The 17149-nt window shown below is 37.0% G+C and overlaps 1 protein-coding gene across 3 annotated transcripts in view; it reads right to left on the bottom strand.

The window, feature by feature from the left end:
* Positions 1-480: 480 nt before the first annotated feature.
* KLHL7 (kelch like family member 7) overlaps positions 481-17149 on the bottom strand; it is a 63668-nt gene continuing 46999 nt past the window's right edge. For all 3 annotated transcript variants that reach the window (XM_032643448.1, XM_032643449.1, XM_032643447.1), the window contains 4 exons: positions 16341-16581; positions 13905-14106; positions 3126-3223; positions 481-1910 (listed from right to left, as the gene is read on the bottom strand). In XM_032643448.1, coding sequence (XP_032499339.1) covers positions 1627-1910; positions 3126-3223; positions 13905-14106; positions 16341-16581 — 825 coding nt within the window. In that variant the 3' untranslated portion in view covers positions 481-1626. The remainder of the gene's footprint in view (positions 1911-3125; positions 3224-13904; positions 14107-16340; positions 16582-17149) is intronic.

Below are 17149 nucleotides of genomic sequence, written 5' to 3'. Positions count from 1 at the left end.
GGATTTCTGGTCTCCCAAACTGTGAAAGAATAAATTTCTGTTGCTTTAAGCAACAAAGTTTATGGTAATTTGTTACAGGAGCCATAAGAAGGTAATGCAGGGAAAATGGGGAGTGACTGCTAATGAGGATGGGGTTTCTTTTTGTGGTGAAGAAAGTGTTCCAAAATTATGGTGATGGTTGCATAACTCTGTGAATATATTAAAGACCATTGAATAGTACACTTTAAATCAGTGAACTGTATGACGTGTAAATTATATCTTAATAAAGCTGTCATGTACATAAAACCTTACATAAATAGAAATATATCTACCATAATCTTTTTATAATTCCTTTTTCATATAAACATTTTTAGGTTTTAAGCTTTATAACCCCCATTATAAAGAAAACAATAAAAATTTAAAGAGAAACATTGTTTCTCAAGTTCAAAAAACAACCATTACCTAACACATTTAAAACGAAGAATGAACTTAGCGGTCTACTCGAAGTTTAAAAATATTTAATATTACCAGGTAAAAACATGGATGGTGACAGCTTTACATGGCTCACTCCATACATTTCATAATGTAAAAGGGCAAAACATTACTAGGAAAGAAATGAAGAGTTGGTTTTGTAAAAGATTTACTGACCACATATAAGCAATTAATACAAGATGACAGATATTTAACTCAACTAAAAAACTTTTAGAGACAACTGGGTCAAATATCAATGATGTGCTCTGCTAAGGAAGAGAAATCATGTACCTTTCTAATCTGTAAGAAGTTCAAAATGTATAACTATCAGTGCTATTCTAGTGACCTAGAAATTTGCTATAAGTAGCTTTCTTTTGCTAGGTAATAATTCTTATAATGATTGGACTTTATTTAACAGAGTGAGCACTGAAGAGGCATAATCCCTTTTTAACCCCTGGGAAAAAAAGTGATATAAATTAGTGATGGGTACTAGGCTTGACATTTTGTGTTAAAAAGATGGAATTATTTAATTGGACAGAATATATTTCATGAGGAGTTGGGTACATTTTTAACTCTCAAAATGTGTTTATGTAGTTTTGTGAGATATAAGTGTATGCTTTGACTCACTCTGGCTTGCTTTTAAAATGCAATACATTTGGCACTAAATGGAACAAATGAAGACAAGCAAAATTACGTGAGACTGAGCTGTTCCAACAGAACTGCCTATCTTTGACTTACAATTCATACTATTTCTTAGTTCTTGACTGAACAGAAACAAACAGTCCTAACTACACAGCACTTCTATGATGTATGAAAATAGAATCTAGAGCTAAGATGAGGTTGCTTCTATGGTGAGTCAATCCCCCATTCTGCCATAATCATAGTTACAAATGTGAAATTCATTTAAGAATTCATACTTTCACCAAGTGCTTATAACTTTACAAGTTTTCTTGCTAGATATGTTCTTGGTTATGTGGCCAGCTGAAATATGGTCTTTGAATGAAGTAAGAAATCCCATATAAAAGAAAATCTATTTTATAGGAATCTTACTTTACTTGAAACTTCCTTGAAAAGAACAAAACACCAAGCTAACACTTTGTAACCAAACTCTTGGAACAAAGCACACTGGTGGCCATACTTTTGAGTCTCCAGTGAGTCTTGAAGTTCACTCATTTTTCATGTTTCAAGGGTTTCTTCATTTGCTCCACAAGTATCAACAACACAAATTAAACAACTTGTTACTGGAAAAGCTCGGACTTTGGAGTTGGCGATCCATTTGTCTGTTTCAGTGTTATATTCAAGGATGTGTCCTAATCGACCCACACCCTGAAAACCAGCCAAGACATAAACTACAGAGCCGACTGCTGCACACTTGACTGTTACACCCTTCCATGGCATTGGTGAGACCATCTTCCATTCGTTTAATTTAATATCGTAATATTCCACATTGTCCAGACCACCTTCAAAAGAATAAAACGTGAACAGCTATATGAACAATTCTAAGATCTCTTAAAGTAATAATTCTTTGTATTTTTTCCAAACCTCTCATTATGAAAAACTTCAAACATGCAGAAGAGTTGTAAGAATTTTACAATGAATCCTCACATATCTACCATTTAAATTCCTATTCCTACTTGAACATAACAGAAATTTAACTTAATTTTCATTTGTCATTTTAGAATCATAAATACTTATATTTATTCTATAAAATTAAAGATGTTCTATCTGCTCTGGAAACATTAAAAAGTAGACCAGTGAAGTTTCCTTCTGATTAAGTTTGATTATAATCATTCAAATGTCCTCCTTTTTCCTTCTACCATTTATCTGTCAGCAGCTTATGAAAAACAGCAATGGATAGAGACAGAAGAAGGAAATAAAGCTATTTCTTTGTTATACTTAAGTAGTGATTAAAGGTACTGACTAAAATAAGCTTTGTGGAATCTTTATCTATAGATTCAGTCCAAATTCTACATTATTAAAAGCAATTTTTTAAGATTCTTTAGTACAACATTATTTAAGAAAATAAAAAGATCAAATTTACTCATTTAAAAAAGTAGTACCGATATTTTCATGCAACGTTTTTAAAAAATGTTTAGGAAACACTGCCATTCAGAGCCTGGATACAAGTCCTAAAAGTTAAATTAAAAAGTTTTAAAAGTTATATTAAAGTTCAAATGTTTCTGTCACCCAACAGTTTTGTTTTGTTTTGCTTTTAAATATTTATTTATTTGGCTGTGTCAGGTCTTAGTTGTGGCATGTGGGATCTTTAGTTGCGGTACGTGAACTCTTAGTTACAGCGTGTGGGATCTAGTTCCCAGACCAGGAATCGAACCTGGGCCCCCTGCATTGGGAGCATGGAGTCTTAGCCACTGCACCACCAGGGAAGTCCCCACTCAGTAGCTCTTAAGCTAATGTGATGTGATACCATTCCCCAGAGGGTATTTGGAAATGTGCTAAAGCCACCTGAGACTGTCACAATGACTGGTGGCTATTACCTACATTCATAGACAGAAATGTTAAACGTATTACAATGTTTCATAAACCGTTAGTTCACAGAAACTATTAAAAAAAAAGTCTATGGATGTATGTGATCAAGAAACATTTTCATAACTTAAGATAAGGAAATATCAGCAAATTCATTGCAAAAGTTGAAAAAGTGAACTAATTTCACATACCTAAGCCATTCTGACCACCCACAGCAAATATCTTGTCTTTTACAAATACCAGTCCATGATTCTTCCTGGCTTCAATCATTGGACACAGCTCAGTCCATCTGAAAAAACAAAGGAAAGTTTTTAGTATACATGTTCACAAGAAGTAAAAGGACTCATACGAATTTATAAGAAAGGTCTGTTATCCCAAGTAAGCGCTCATTTACCACTCACATATGTGTACACATGCACACACACACACACAAATGTGCGCCTGCACGTCTGGAAAGGTAGAAAACAAAAGTTTAACAGTGGTTTTCAGTAAATTATAGGTGGGGTAAATAGGGATTTTATTCCTTTCAACTCCAATAGGATATGGGAAACAGAGGATATCCGGAGACTATTAACATGTCTTTGGAAGACATCCATTTCCTATAGTTCACAATAACTTGTAAAACAGTAACAAACAAAACAGGGAAGATATGTAAGAAAATATAAGGTACTAATATGGTTTTAGTCACATGTGGTTTTAATTAATATTTACATACGGTAAGTATAACAAATTTATCATGGGCCTCTAGCAATCAGCAAATTAGCATATCTGTTACTATTCACACATACACCTTTAAATATATACACTTAGAACTTCAGGCAGCTCCTATCATTCTGTCACGTTTAATAACTTATTAGCATGTTGCTGTGATCACAGGCACTACTATAAAGAAAGAGATTGAGAATATAAATGTGGACACAAGGGTTGAAGGCTACTAATTCATAGGTAGCAGCATTAAACACACAGACAATTTTGTTATTGTTTTCTATGAGATTCATCTCTCTTTTTTTTTTTTTTTTTTTTTTGCGGTACGCGGGTCTCTCACCGCCGTGTCCTCTCCCGTTGCGGAGCACAGGCTCCGGACGCGCAGGCTCAGCGGCCATGGCTCACGGGCCCAGCCGCTCCGTGGCATGTGGGATCTTCCCGGACCGGGGCACGAACCCGTGTCCCCTGCATCGGCAGGCGGACTCCCAACCACTGCGCCACCAGGGAAGCCCCCGTCTCTTCTTTTGCATTTACTCCCATACAGATAACTGACATCTGTGATTGTGAAGGTGCTACCAGCACACAACTCTTAACAGCTGATATAAATCGAAAGACTCCAAACAAAAACAAAAAAAAAGGGCAATTTGGCATAAGTGTAATGCTCTAATATGGTTATTATTTATTTATTTATTTTTTGCGTTACGTGAGCCTCTCACTGTTTTGGCCTCTCCCATTGCGGAGCACAGGCTCTGGACGCGCAGGTGCAGCGGCCATGGCTCACGGGCCCAGCCGCTCCGCGGCACGTGGGATCCTCCCAGACCTGGGCACGAACCCGTGTCCCCTGCATCGGCAGGCTGACTCTCAACCACTGCGCCACCAGGGAAGCCCTAATATGGTTATTCATAACTCTTCTTTTAAATAATTTAATACATTTAACTTTTCAAAACATAATTAGAGCATAATGATGAACTCTGAAATATCAACAACTCTTGTTGCCTTATATTTACATACTTTTGGTTTGTTTTAAAAATGGTTTGACAGTCACCACTTCATTTTCTGAGCATTCAGTTAAAGTAAGTCCTCCTGTTTTTCAGGATGAACACACGTGCTCTTCCAGCTGAAAAGACCGGCATTCAGCTCGAAAGTGGGAGAGCCAGTACTCGACCTCCACAGCCTCTCCACACAGTGAGCTGTCAGTGTGTTAAACAGAGGATCTGACTTGGAAAAATTCAATATACATAGCCCTTTCTTCTCTAAATATGTCTATGATATAAAATAAGAGAATGTTTTATGTATATCTAAGTCTCCTCAAGGTTTAGAATTAAGGAACTTCGTGAAACACTCTTCCTTCCTCCTATAATTCACATGCAGAGTATGCACTAGGTCTCTGCTCTCTCCAACCTGAGTTTAGTGTTCAGTAGCTTTCCTCAAAATTCTAACTGTGTTGTGTTGTTTCCATAGGTTTCATTTCTTAGCTTCCAATCGAACATATTCTAGTTAAAAAACACATTAAAAATTGTCAAAATTGGGAAGAAACAGTTTTACAAAAAATACGTTGGATGGACACAACATATTAGAAAGGAAATCATAGTAGTATATAACATCTTTCATTATGAGATTTGGATAATTATATTCACACTAGCTTTTCACTTAGGAAAATTTAGAGAATATAGAGAATTCAAACTTAATACATAAGCTCAATATATACAAAAGAAATGCTAAGTTGTGTAAGTTTTAAAATATTCCCTAAACTGATTATATTCACCTAGTTTTAAAAAATATTGCAGTTGTAGAATCCCTTTATACTCTTTCTCTGCTACTATAAACAAGAATATATTGATTTACACTGATACTGCCTGAATAAAGATCTCAGAATTTAGAAGCCTGGAGTTCATATGGTATGGGTTCTACTCTAAGATATTTTTTAGAAACGAAACAATAATTAGGCAGCAGAATGAATGAGATTACAGTTTTCCAACTAGTATGCTGTAATACTTTTTGAGTATAGGATTTATGGGAGGTAAAGTAGAGACTGATACAGGAGGGAGGACAGTTGGTATATACCCTGCTCCTATGGTTTAGGATAAGAGGGGATGGATAGATAGCTGGATGGATGGATGATGGGATTAGGAAAAGGTGTATCCCCAGTGTGCCCTGGCAAGTACAAAGGTACAGTCTAAAAAAACATTGGGAGAGAGAGACTTCCGGGAAGATGGCGGAAGAGTAAGACGCGGAGATCACCTTCCTCCCCACAGATACACCAGAAATACACCTACACGTGGAACAACTCCTACAGAACACCTACTGAACGCTGGCAGAAGACCTCAGACCTCCCAAAAGGCAAGAAACCCCCCACGTACCTGGGTAGGGCAAAAGAAAAAAGAATAAACAGAGACAAAAGGATAGGGACAGGACCTGCACCAGTGGGAGGGAGGCTGGTGCAACGTCACGCGGGCCTCTGCCACCGCAGGCTGCCCTGAACTCCGTGACCCTCCCTACCCCGGGCCTGAGTGAGCCAGAGCCTCCGAATCAGTGGCTCCTTTAACCCCGTCCTGTCTGAGCGAAGAACAGACGCCCTCCGGCGACCTACAGCACAGGCGGGGCCAAATCTGAAGCTGAGCCCCTGGGAGCTGTGAGAACAAAAAAGAGAAAGGGGAATCTCTCCTAGCAGCCTCGGAAGCAGCGGATTAAAGCTCCACAATCAACTTGATGCACCCTGCAGCTGTGGAATACATGAATAGACAACGAATCATCCCAAAATAAGGAGGTGGACTTTGAGAGCAAGATTTATGATTTTTTCCCCTTTTCCTTTTTTTGTGAGTGTGTATGTGTATGCTTCTGTGTGAGATTTTGTCTGTATAGCTTTGCTTCCACCATTTGTCCAAGGGTTCTATCTGTCCGTTGTTTAAAAAAATTTTTTCTTAATAATTACTTTTTATTTTAATAACTTTATTTTATTTTACTTTATCTTCTTTCTTTCCTTCCTTCCCTCCTTTAGACAACGAATCATCCCAAATTGAGGAGGTGGACTTTGAGAGCAAGATTTATGATTTTTTTCCCCTTTTCCTCTTTTTGTGAGTGTGTATGTGTATGCTTCTGTGTGAGATTTTGTCGGTATAGCTTTGCTTCCACCATTTGTTCCAGGGTTCTATCCATCCGTTTTTTTGTTTTTTCTTATTATTTTTTTATTTTAATAACTTTATTATATTTTATCTTACTTTTATTTTACTTTATCATCTTTCTTTTTTCCTTCCTTCCTCCCTCCCTCCTCCTCCTCCCCTCCCCCTCCTCCTCCTTATTCTTATTCTTTCTACTTTTTCGCCCTTTTCTTCTGAGCCGTGTGGATGAAAGGCTCTTGGTGCTCCAGCCAGGAGTTAGTGTTGTGCCTCTGAGGTGGGAGAGCCAACTTCAGGACACTGGTCCACAAGAGACCTCCCAGCTGCACATAATATCAAACAGCGAAAATCTCCCAGAGATCTCCATCTCAACACCAGCACCCAGCTTCACTCAACGACCAGCAAGCTATAGTGTGGGACACCCTATGCCAAACAACTAGGAAGACAGGAACACAACCCCACCCATTAGCAGAGAGGCTGCCTAAAATCATAATAAGTCCACAGACACCCCAAAACACACCACCAGACGTGGACCTGCCCACCAGAAAGACAACATCCAGCCTCATCCACCAGAACACAGGCACCAGTCCCCTCCACCAGGAAGCCTACACAACCCACGGAACCAACTTTAGCCACTGGGGACAGACATCAAAAACAACGGGAACTACAAACCTGCAGCCCGCAAAAAGGAGACCCCAAACACAGTAAGATAAGCAAAATGAGAAGACAGAGAAACACACAGCAGATGAAGGAGCAAGATAAAAACCCACCAGACCTAACAAATGAAGAGGAAATAGGCAGTCTACCTGAAAAAGAATTCAGAATAATGATAGTAAAGATGATCCAAAATCTTGGAAATAGAATAGAAAAAATGCAAGAAATATTTAACAAGGACCTAGAAGAACTAAAGATGAAACAAGCAATGATGAACAACACAAAAAATGAAATTAAAAATATTCTAAATGGGATCAATAGCAGAATAACTGAGGCAGAAGAACGGATAAGTGACCTGGAAGATAAAATAGTGGAAATAACTACTGCAGAGCAGAATAAAGAGAAAAGAATGAAAAGAACTGAGGACAGTCTCAGAGACCTCTGGGACAACATTAAATGCACTAACATTCGAATTATAGGGGTTCCAGAAGAAGAAAAGAAAAAGAAAGGGACTGAGAAAATATTTGAAGAGATTATAGTCAAAAACTTCCCTAATATGGGAAAGGAAATAGTTAATCAAGTCTAGGAAGCACAGAGAGTCCCATACAGGATAAATTCAAGGAGAAATACGCCAAGACACATATTAATCAAACTGTCAAAAATTAAATACAAAGAAAACATATTAAAAGCAGCAAGGGAAAAACAACAAATAACACACAAGAGAATCCCCATAAGGTTAACAGCTGATCTTTCAGCAGAAACTCTGCAATCCAGAAGGGAGTGGCAGGACATATTGAAAGTGATGAAGGAGAAAAACCTGCAACCAAGATTACTCTACCCAGCAAGGATCTTGTTCAGATTTGATGGAGAAATTAAAACCTTTACAGACAAGCAAAAGCTGAGAGAGTTCAGCACCACCAAACCAGCTCTACAACAACTGCTAAAGGAACTTCTCTAGGCAAGAAACACAAGAGAAGGAAAAGACCTACAATAACGAACCCAAAACAATTAAGAAAATGGGAATAGGAACATACATATCGATAATTACCTTAAATGTAAATGCACTAAATGCTCCCACCAAAAGACACAGATTGGCTGAATGGATACAAAGACAAGACCCATATATTTGCTGTCTACAAGAGACCCACTTCAGACCTAGAGACACATACAGACTGAAAGTAAGGGGATGGAAAAAGATATTTCATGCAAATGGAAACCAAAAGAAAGCTGGAGTAGCAATTCTCATATCAAACAAAATACACTTTAAAATAAAAAATATTAGAAGAGACAAAGAAGGATACTAAATAATGATCAAGGGATCGATCCAAGCAGAAGATATAACAATTGTAAATATTTATGCACCCAACATAGGAGCACCTCAATACATAAGGCAAATACTAACAGCCATAAAAGGGGAAATCGACAGTAACACATTCATAGTAAGGGACTTTAACACCCCACTTTCACCAATGGACAGATCATCCAAAATGAAAATAAATAAGGAAACACAAGCTTTAAATGATACATTAAACAAGATGGACTTAATTGATACTTATAGGACATTCCATCCAAAAACAACAGAACACACATTTTCCTCTAGTGCTCATGGAACATTCTCCAGGATAGATCATATCTTGGGTCACAAATCAAGCCTTGGTAAATTTAAGAAAATTGAAATTGTATCAAGTATCTTTTCCGACCACAACGCTATGAGACTAGATATCAATTACAGGAAAAGATCTGTAAAAAATACAAACACATGGAGGCTAAACAATACACTACTTAATAACGAAGTGATCACTGAAGAAATCAAAGAGGAAATCAAAAAATACCTAGAAACAAATGACAATTAAAATACAACGACCCAAAACCTATGGAATGCAGCAAAAGCAGTTCTAAGAGGGAAGTTTATAGCAATACAATCCTACATTAAGAAATAAGAAGCATCTCAAATAAACAATGTAACCATACACCTAAAGCAATTAGAGAAAGAAGAACAAGAAGGAAAGAAATCATAAAAATCAGATCAGAAATAAATGAAAATGAAATGAAGGAAACAATAGCAAAGATCAATAAAACTAAAAGCTGGTTCTTTGAGAAGATCAACAAAATTGATAAACCATTAGCCAGACTCATCGAGAAAAAAAGGGAGAAGACTTAAATCAATAGAATTAGAAATGAAAAAGGAGAAGTAACAACTGACACTGCAGAAATACAAAAGATCATGAGAGATTACTACAAGCAACTCTATGCCAATAAAATGGACAACCTGGAAGAAATGGACAAATTCTTAGAAAGGCACAACCTGCCAAGACTGAATCAAGAAGAAACAGAAAATATGAACACACCAATCACAAGCACTGAAATTGAAACTGATTAAAAATCTTCCAACAAACAAAAGCCCAGGACCAGATGGCTTCACAGGCGAATTCTATCACTTAGAGAAGAGATAACACGTATCCTTCTCAAACTCTTCCAAAATATAGCAGAGGGAGGAACACTCCCCAACTCATTCTACGAGGCCACCATCACCCTGATACCAAAACCAGACAAGGATGTCACAAAGAAAGAAAACTACAGGCGAATATCACTGATCAACATAGGTGCAAAAATCCTCAACAAAATACTAGTAAAGAGAATCCAACAGCACATTAAACGGATCATACACCATGATCAAGTGGGGTTTATTCCAGGAATGCAAGGATTCTTCAATATACGCAAATCAATCAACGTGATACACCATATTAACAAATTGAAGGAGAAAAACCATATGATCATCTCAATAGATGCAGAGAAAGCATTTGACAAAATTCAACACCCATTTATGATAAAAACCCTGCAGAAAGTAGGCATAGAGGGAACTTTCCTCAACATAATAAAGGCCATATATGACAAACCCACAGCCAACATCGTCCGCAATGGTGAAAAACTGAAAGCATTTCCACTAAGATCAGGAACAAGACAAGGTTGCCCACTCTCACCACTCTTATTCAATATAGTTTTGGAAGTTTTAGCCACAGCAATCAGAGAAGAAAAGGAAATAAAAGGAATCCAAATTGGAAAAGAAGAAGTAAAGCTGTCACTATTTGCAGATAACATGATACTATACATACAGAATCCTAAAGATGCTACCAGAAAACTACTAGAGCTAACCAATGAATTTGGTAAAGTAGCAGGATACAAAATTAATGCACAGAAATCTCTGGCATTCCTATACACTAAGGATGAAAAATCTGAAAGTGAAATCAAGAAAACACTCCCATTTACCACTGCAACAAAAAGAATAAACTATCTAGGGATAAACCTACCTAAGGAGACAAAAGACCTGTATGCAGAAAATTATAAGACACTGATGAAAGAAATTAAAGATGATCCAAATAGATGGAGAGATATACCATGTTCTTGGATTGGAAGAATCAACATTGTGAAAATGACTCTACTACCCAAAGCAATCTACAGATTCAATGCAATCCCTATCAAACTACCACTGGCACTTTTCACAGAACTAGAACAAAAAATTTCACAATTTGTATGGAAACACAAAAGACCCCGAATAGCCAAAGCAATCTTGAGAACGAAAAACGGAGCTGGAGGAATCAGGCTCCCTGACTTCAGACTATACTGCAAAGCTACAGTAATCAAGACAGTACGGTACTGGCACAAAAACAGAAATAGAGATCAATGGAACAGGACAGAAAGCCCAGAGATAAACCCACGGACATATGGTCACCTTATCTTTGATAAAGGAGGCAGGAATGTACAGTGGAGAAAGGACAGCCTCTTCCATAAGTGGTGCTGGGAAAACTGGACAGCGACATGTAAAAGTATGAGATTAGATCACTCCCTAACACCATACACAAAAATAAGCTCAAAATGGAATAAAGACCTAAATGTAAGGCCAGAAACTATCAAACTCTTAGAGGAAAACATAGGTAGGACACTCTATGACATAAATCACAGCAAGGTCCTTTTTGACCCACCTCCTAGAGAAATGGAAATAAAAACAAAAATAAACAAATGGGACCTAATGAAACTTCAAAGCTTTTGCACAGCAAAGGAAACCATAAACAAGACCAAAAGACAACCCTCAGAATGGGAGAAAATATTTGCAAATGAAGCAACTGACAAAGGATTAATCTCCAAAATTTATAAGCAGCTCATGCAGCTTAATAACAAAAAAACAAACAACCCAATCCAAAAATGGGCAGAAGACCTAAATAGACATTTCTCCAAAGAAGATATACAGACTGCCAACAAACACATGAAAGAATGCTCAACATCATTAATCATTAGAGAAATGCAAATCAAAACTACAATGAGCTATCATCTCACACCAGTCAGAATGGCCATCATCAAAAAATCTAGAAACAATAAATGCTGGAAAGGGTGTGGAAAAAAGGGAACACTCTTGCACTGCTGGTGGGAATGTGAATTGGTACAGCCACTATGGAGAGCAGTATAGAGTTTCCTTAAAAAACTACAAATAGAACTACCATATGACCCAGCAATCCCACTACTGGGCATATACCCTGAGAAAACCACAATTCAAAAAGAGTCATGTACCAAAATGTTCATTGCAGCTCTATTTACAATAGCCCAGAGATGGAAACAACCTAAGTGTCCATCATCGGATGAATGGATAAAGAAGATGTGGCACATATATACAATGGAATATTACTCAGCCATAAAAAGAAACGAAATTGAGCTATTTGTAATGAGGTGGATAGACCTAGAGTCTGTCATACAGAGTGAAGTAAGTCAGAAAGAGAGAGACAAATACCGTATGCTAACACATATATATGGAATTTAAGAAAAAAAAAATGTCATGAAGAACCTAGGGGTAAAACAGGAATAAAGACACAGACTTACTAGAGAATGGACTTGAGGATATGGGGAGGGGGAAGGGTAAGCTGTGACAAAGCGAGAGAGAGGCATGGACATATATACACTACCAAACGTAAGGTAGATAGCTAATGGGAAGCAGCCACATAGCACAGGAAGATCAGCTTGGTGCTTTGTGACCGCCTGGAGGGGTGGGATAGGGAGGGTGGGAGACGCAAGCGGGAAGAGATATGGGAACATATGTATATATATAACTGATTCATTTTGTTGTGAAGCAGAAACTAACACACCATTGTAAAGCAACCATACTCCAATAAAAAAAAAATTGGGAAGTATTAAGTTTGATGATCTCAAGAGATTTCCTAGTCTAGACACTTAGCAAAAGATAAGTTTCAAGATAAGCTTCTTTCAATTCTATCCCTAACAGGGGTGACTAGTTGAGCAAAAAATGAGAAAAGAACAATTGTAATTGCACTTTTCTTTGGGAAAGGAGTTACTGATTTTGCTTCCTTAAATCCTTCAAAAATAGGTGTGAAGCATAAATAACTACAAATGACAATCATATTTTATAATTAAATCTTTACTCTTAATTTAATAAAAGCAATAGCTGGAGTAGAAGACTTCTATGTTTTGTAGCCTGGAAATACTTCCTAAGTACAAAATTTGAGTATAAGAGTTTTGGTGCGGCTCTTTGGCATAACATTTAAGTTGAACATAGTTGCCCAATAACTTGTTCTAGTAAAGGAAGAACAATCCTTTCAAATGAGCAAGTTAATTTTCTTATTGAAGGTCTTTGGATGTTTCTGATTATCAACAAAAGGTCTGATTGGAACATCACCTGTCTTCATTTTCTTGTTAGTTAATTACACTATACTTACCACCTCCCACTATCAATAACTGGCTCATATACTTTGGCTGTATTGAATGGGTTCCATCATTAATTACAAGATCAGAAAAACGGGCTAACCGTTTATTTCTTTGTATTTTGCCTTTTAAAAGCAGTTATTTTACTTCCCAGTTGACTTAAGAATATTTTACTTAGGGACTTCCCTGGTGGTCCAGTGGTTAAGCCTCTGTGCTCTCAATGCAGGGGGCCCAGGTTTGAGCCCTGGTCAGGGAACTTGATCCCACATGCCGCAACTAAGACATGGCACAGCCCAATAAATAAGTAAATAAATATTTTTTTAAAAAAGAATAATTTTATTTAATAAATATGAATCCAAACTTACTTTAGTAAGCACAAACTCAAAAAAGACATTATACCTAGGGGTATGATTCATTAATGCCATGAACCAATACATAATATTTCTAATTAAAGGCAAATTTACTTCTGGTCATAAATTGTTTCCCCCTCTCTACACTTCCCGATCTCTCAAACAAAAATATTTTGAGTTTGATGAATCAGTCATATTTTCTTATTCACAGACATTTATTTATTGCACAAGCAGGAATAGAAAGAGAGGGGCTCCCACGGGGTATAAGGTCAAGCTATTTCTTAAGGTGTAGAGGAAGGGTCAAGGCTATAAACATGCCCCTGACCCTAGCACATTCAAAAATCCTTCTGCTGGGTTCCTTCTGCCTTTTGACATCTTCTTCCATTGAGCTTATAGAATACAATTAATTGTGTAGCAAGAGTTTTAAACTGATACATACGTTTCTGTGGCAGGATCATAAACTTCACAGGAATTCAGCACTCGCCCAGAAACATTGTTCCCTAAACTTCCACCGCAAACATAGATCAAGCCGTTGGCTTCCACCATCCCATGGCTGCAGCGCTGAGTCAGCATGCTGGGCTTTGTGTGCCAGCTTTCAGTTCTTGTATCATAGCACTCAAATAAATACAGAGCCGAGTTTCCTGTAAAAGAAAAGGACCCCATCTTGCTTAACTTAGTGTGTATGTGGGCCTGGAGTGAGTTGACTGTAGAGTTGAATCATTAATTACTGGAGGAAAGAATTTAGGGTTGTAGAGTCTTTACTCAATCAACAACAACAAAACGTAGAAATAGTTTCAGAAAAAGCTACCCCTGTTTGTATAGACCTTGGAAAATATTCAGAAAAGGATCTGCTGGAGAGACTTATTAATTGGTAATTAAACAACAAAAAAAAGAAATTGGTTTGATTTCAAAAGATTTTCAAATAAAATAAGAAACACTATGTATGTCTTCCAGCCCAGTTATGCATGGTGGGAATTAACTGAACCTCAAATGTTTATAGAGAGGGGGAAAGACACAGCTGTTTACAGATGGTTAAGTCTATACCTTAAAATATGAAGACTACTATCTGAGAGTATCCTCAGGCTTGTCATTTAATGTTCTACAACAGCCACTGCATCATTAACAAAACTGTTCTTCCTGACTGCTCTCAGCAGTTGTGTGGGTAGGCCCTGAAGTCATGGCGGTCCATGCTTGAATATACACTCAAAGTATCGTTATGTGTTTCTGGTGTACTTTGATTATACACTTTAACGGCAAAACACACCCATCCTGTTTTGCAACTTCTGCACATTTTAGGAGCTCAATAAAGACTTTTAGAAATGATACCATTAAAGATCAAGTGCTTTTTTTCTTTCCCAAGAAAAACGAAGCTAGAACTTTATCAAATTATTGCTCCCTTCCCACTTTTCTGGACTTTTCTAACGCTTAAAAGCAGTAACACCCTTGTAAGTCTCTATCAAAACCAAAGCCTATGAAGAACAAAGTTCAAAGAGTAACCAACAGAAGAAGTAATAGTCATGACTAACAGTAACTTCTTTTTAACTTTTTAAACATTTCAAATTTGGCAGATTCAGTCAGTTGACACTAAAGGGAAATATAAAGTATATAGCAGATTAAAAAGAGTTACCATTTAAGTGAAAAACTGACTTAGTAGAGTAAATGCTGAAGAAATGAAGTTATCTACTAATACTTTCCACAAAAAAGTATATCTATAAGACACTCAAGTGTTTTAGAAAATCATAATCTTTTATGATTTTCAAGTCACATTTAGAAAATCATAATCTTTCTTGTATTCATTTTGCATCTAGTGGGAGTGGGGGTAGAAACTTAAAACAAATAAATATGCTGACCAAAAGTAAAACAGTCTTTGGGCTAATATAAAAATCATAAAAGAAAACAAAAAGACAACGTTTAAATTCCATACTTTAGATTTACTTGGTCTTCCTAGTTTTCTTTATAAGCCCATTATTTAGCTAAAGAGATTACTTGCAAAGACGAAAGCATATAAAAGCTAGTCTGCATCTAGAATATTCATTTAGAAAAATTATTCATTTAATAAACGAACACTAGTGGACACTTATAAATTATCTGTCAATGAGAAAGGTTTTTATACCCATACCCACACCCTGTTCTGATCAATAAGCTTAAGATACCACTACCAATCATTACATTAAAAAGTTAAAGAATAGGGAGTTCTCTGGTGGTCCAGTGGTAAATAATCTGCTTTCCAATGCAGTGAACACTGGTTCAACCCCTGGTTGGGCAACTAGGCCCACGTGCCTCAACTAGACAGCCCGAGTGCTGCTAACTACAGAGCCCGCGTGCCACGACTAGAGACAGAAAACCTGCACGTCACAACTAGAGAGAAGCCCACGCGCCGCAACAAAGATCCCGCATGCCACAACGAAGACCCGACGCAGCCAAAAGAAAAAAACAAAGTTAAAGAATAAAGCAAATGAAAAAGATTATTCTTACTTTTTTCTGATACAAAGAAAGCAAAGATAATACAGATTTTAAAAGCCTGAATGTGGGTCTATGAGTAAGCCAAACTCCAAAATCTTTAAAGCAAATAATATTACGTATATAAAATAACTAATCCAGATGGCAACAATGAAACTAAAATCCAGATGACATCAATGAAACCGTTGTCATGACAAAAAATGGACAGTTAACATAATCTAGGGAGTTGAAGTTCTCGTAAATTAATGACTTAGAAAGAGTAAGGTAAACCTTCAGGGAAATGTGCTCTAAAATATGACAGATCTGTATTTAAATTTGTCAAAAAGTATCTGAACAAATAATACCCACTCTGTTTAAATATGAAAGCCAAGACCCTCAGCTTTAAAGCACACACAAATACTGAATAAGTCCTTACCAACTTCGGAACCTCCAGATGTATAAATTTTGCCTTCTGCAGCGCAGGCAGCAAGGCTGTCTCGAGGTGTTGGAGGGCCCAGTTTGGAATACCAGCTATCTTTAACGACATTATAGCAGTCCATTCGTTTTATGGGGAAAAGCTGAGAGCCACCCAAAATGTAAACTACATTGTCCCAAAACACGCATGCTGCGTCTCTTCGTTTTTCAAAGGGGCAGCGGATGTCTGTCCAGCTATAATCCTGTAACAGGAAAGGACAGGAAGATTTCAGTAATGGAAAACTATAATAGGAAAGGATGAAGCAAAGATATAATTGAGAACATACAAAACATAAGAATATGTTAAATTTATCAGAGTACATATAAGAATGTTTGGCTTGAGACTATTATTTAATCTTGCGTGATTTCTTCAGAATGTTGGTTAGTTGTGGCAGAAGGCAAGAGGAAGACAGTGACGGCTTTGGGTCTTTTCTGGCTCTAAAATAAACTTTAATACATTTGTATGTATCACCAACACCCCGTCTTCTATTCCTTCTGTTACTGAGGATAACAATACAAGAAAATACTAAAATAAGCAGTTTTGTTATTTAAAGAAAGATTTTTTTTTCAAATGTAAATACGCACATCCCTTCTTTGCCGGATGTATAGGGATATAAAGAATCAATGGATAATCTGAAGCTTTAACTGCCATTAACCTACTAATGTCTAAAGCCAGAAGGCATTTTGTAGACTTCTGAGAGATATTAATTTTCCGTAAATATTCAGGTGAGCCAGACTCTTAAAGCTGTGATATTATGAAATACTTGAATA

Source organism: Phocoena sinus, chromosome 9, assembly GCF_008692025.1.
Source record: "Phocoena sinus isolate mPhoSin1 chromosome 9, mPhoSin1.pri, whole genome shotgun sequence".
Classification (NCBI taxonomy): Eukaryota; Metazoa; Chordata; class Mammalia; order Artiodactyla; family Phocoenidae; genus Phocoena; species Phocoena sinus.
This window is presented reverse-complemented; position numbering and strand designations above follow the sequence as displayed.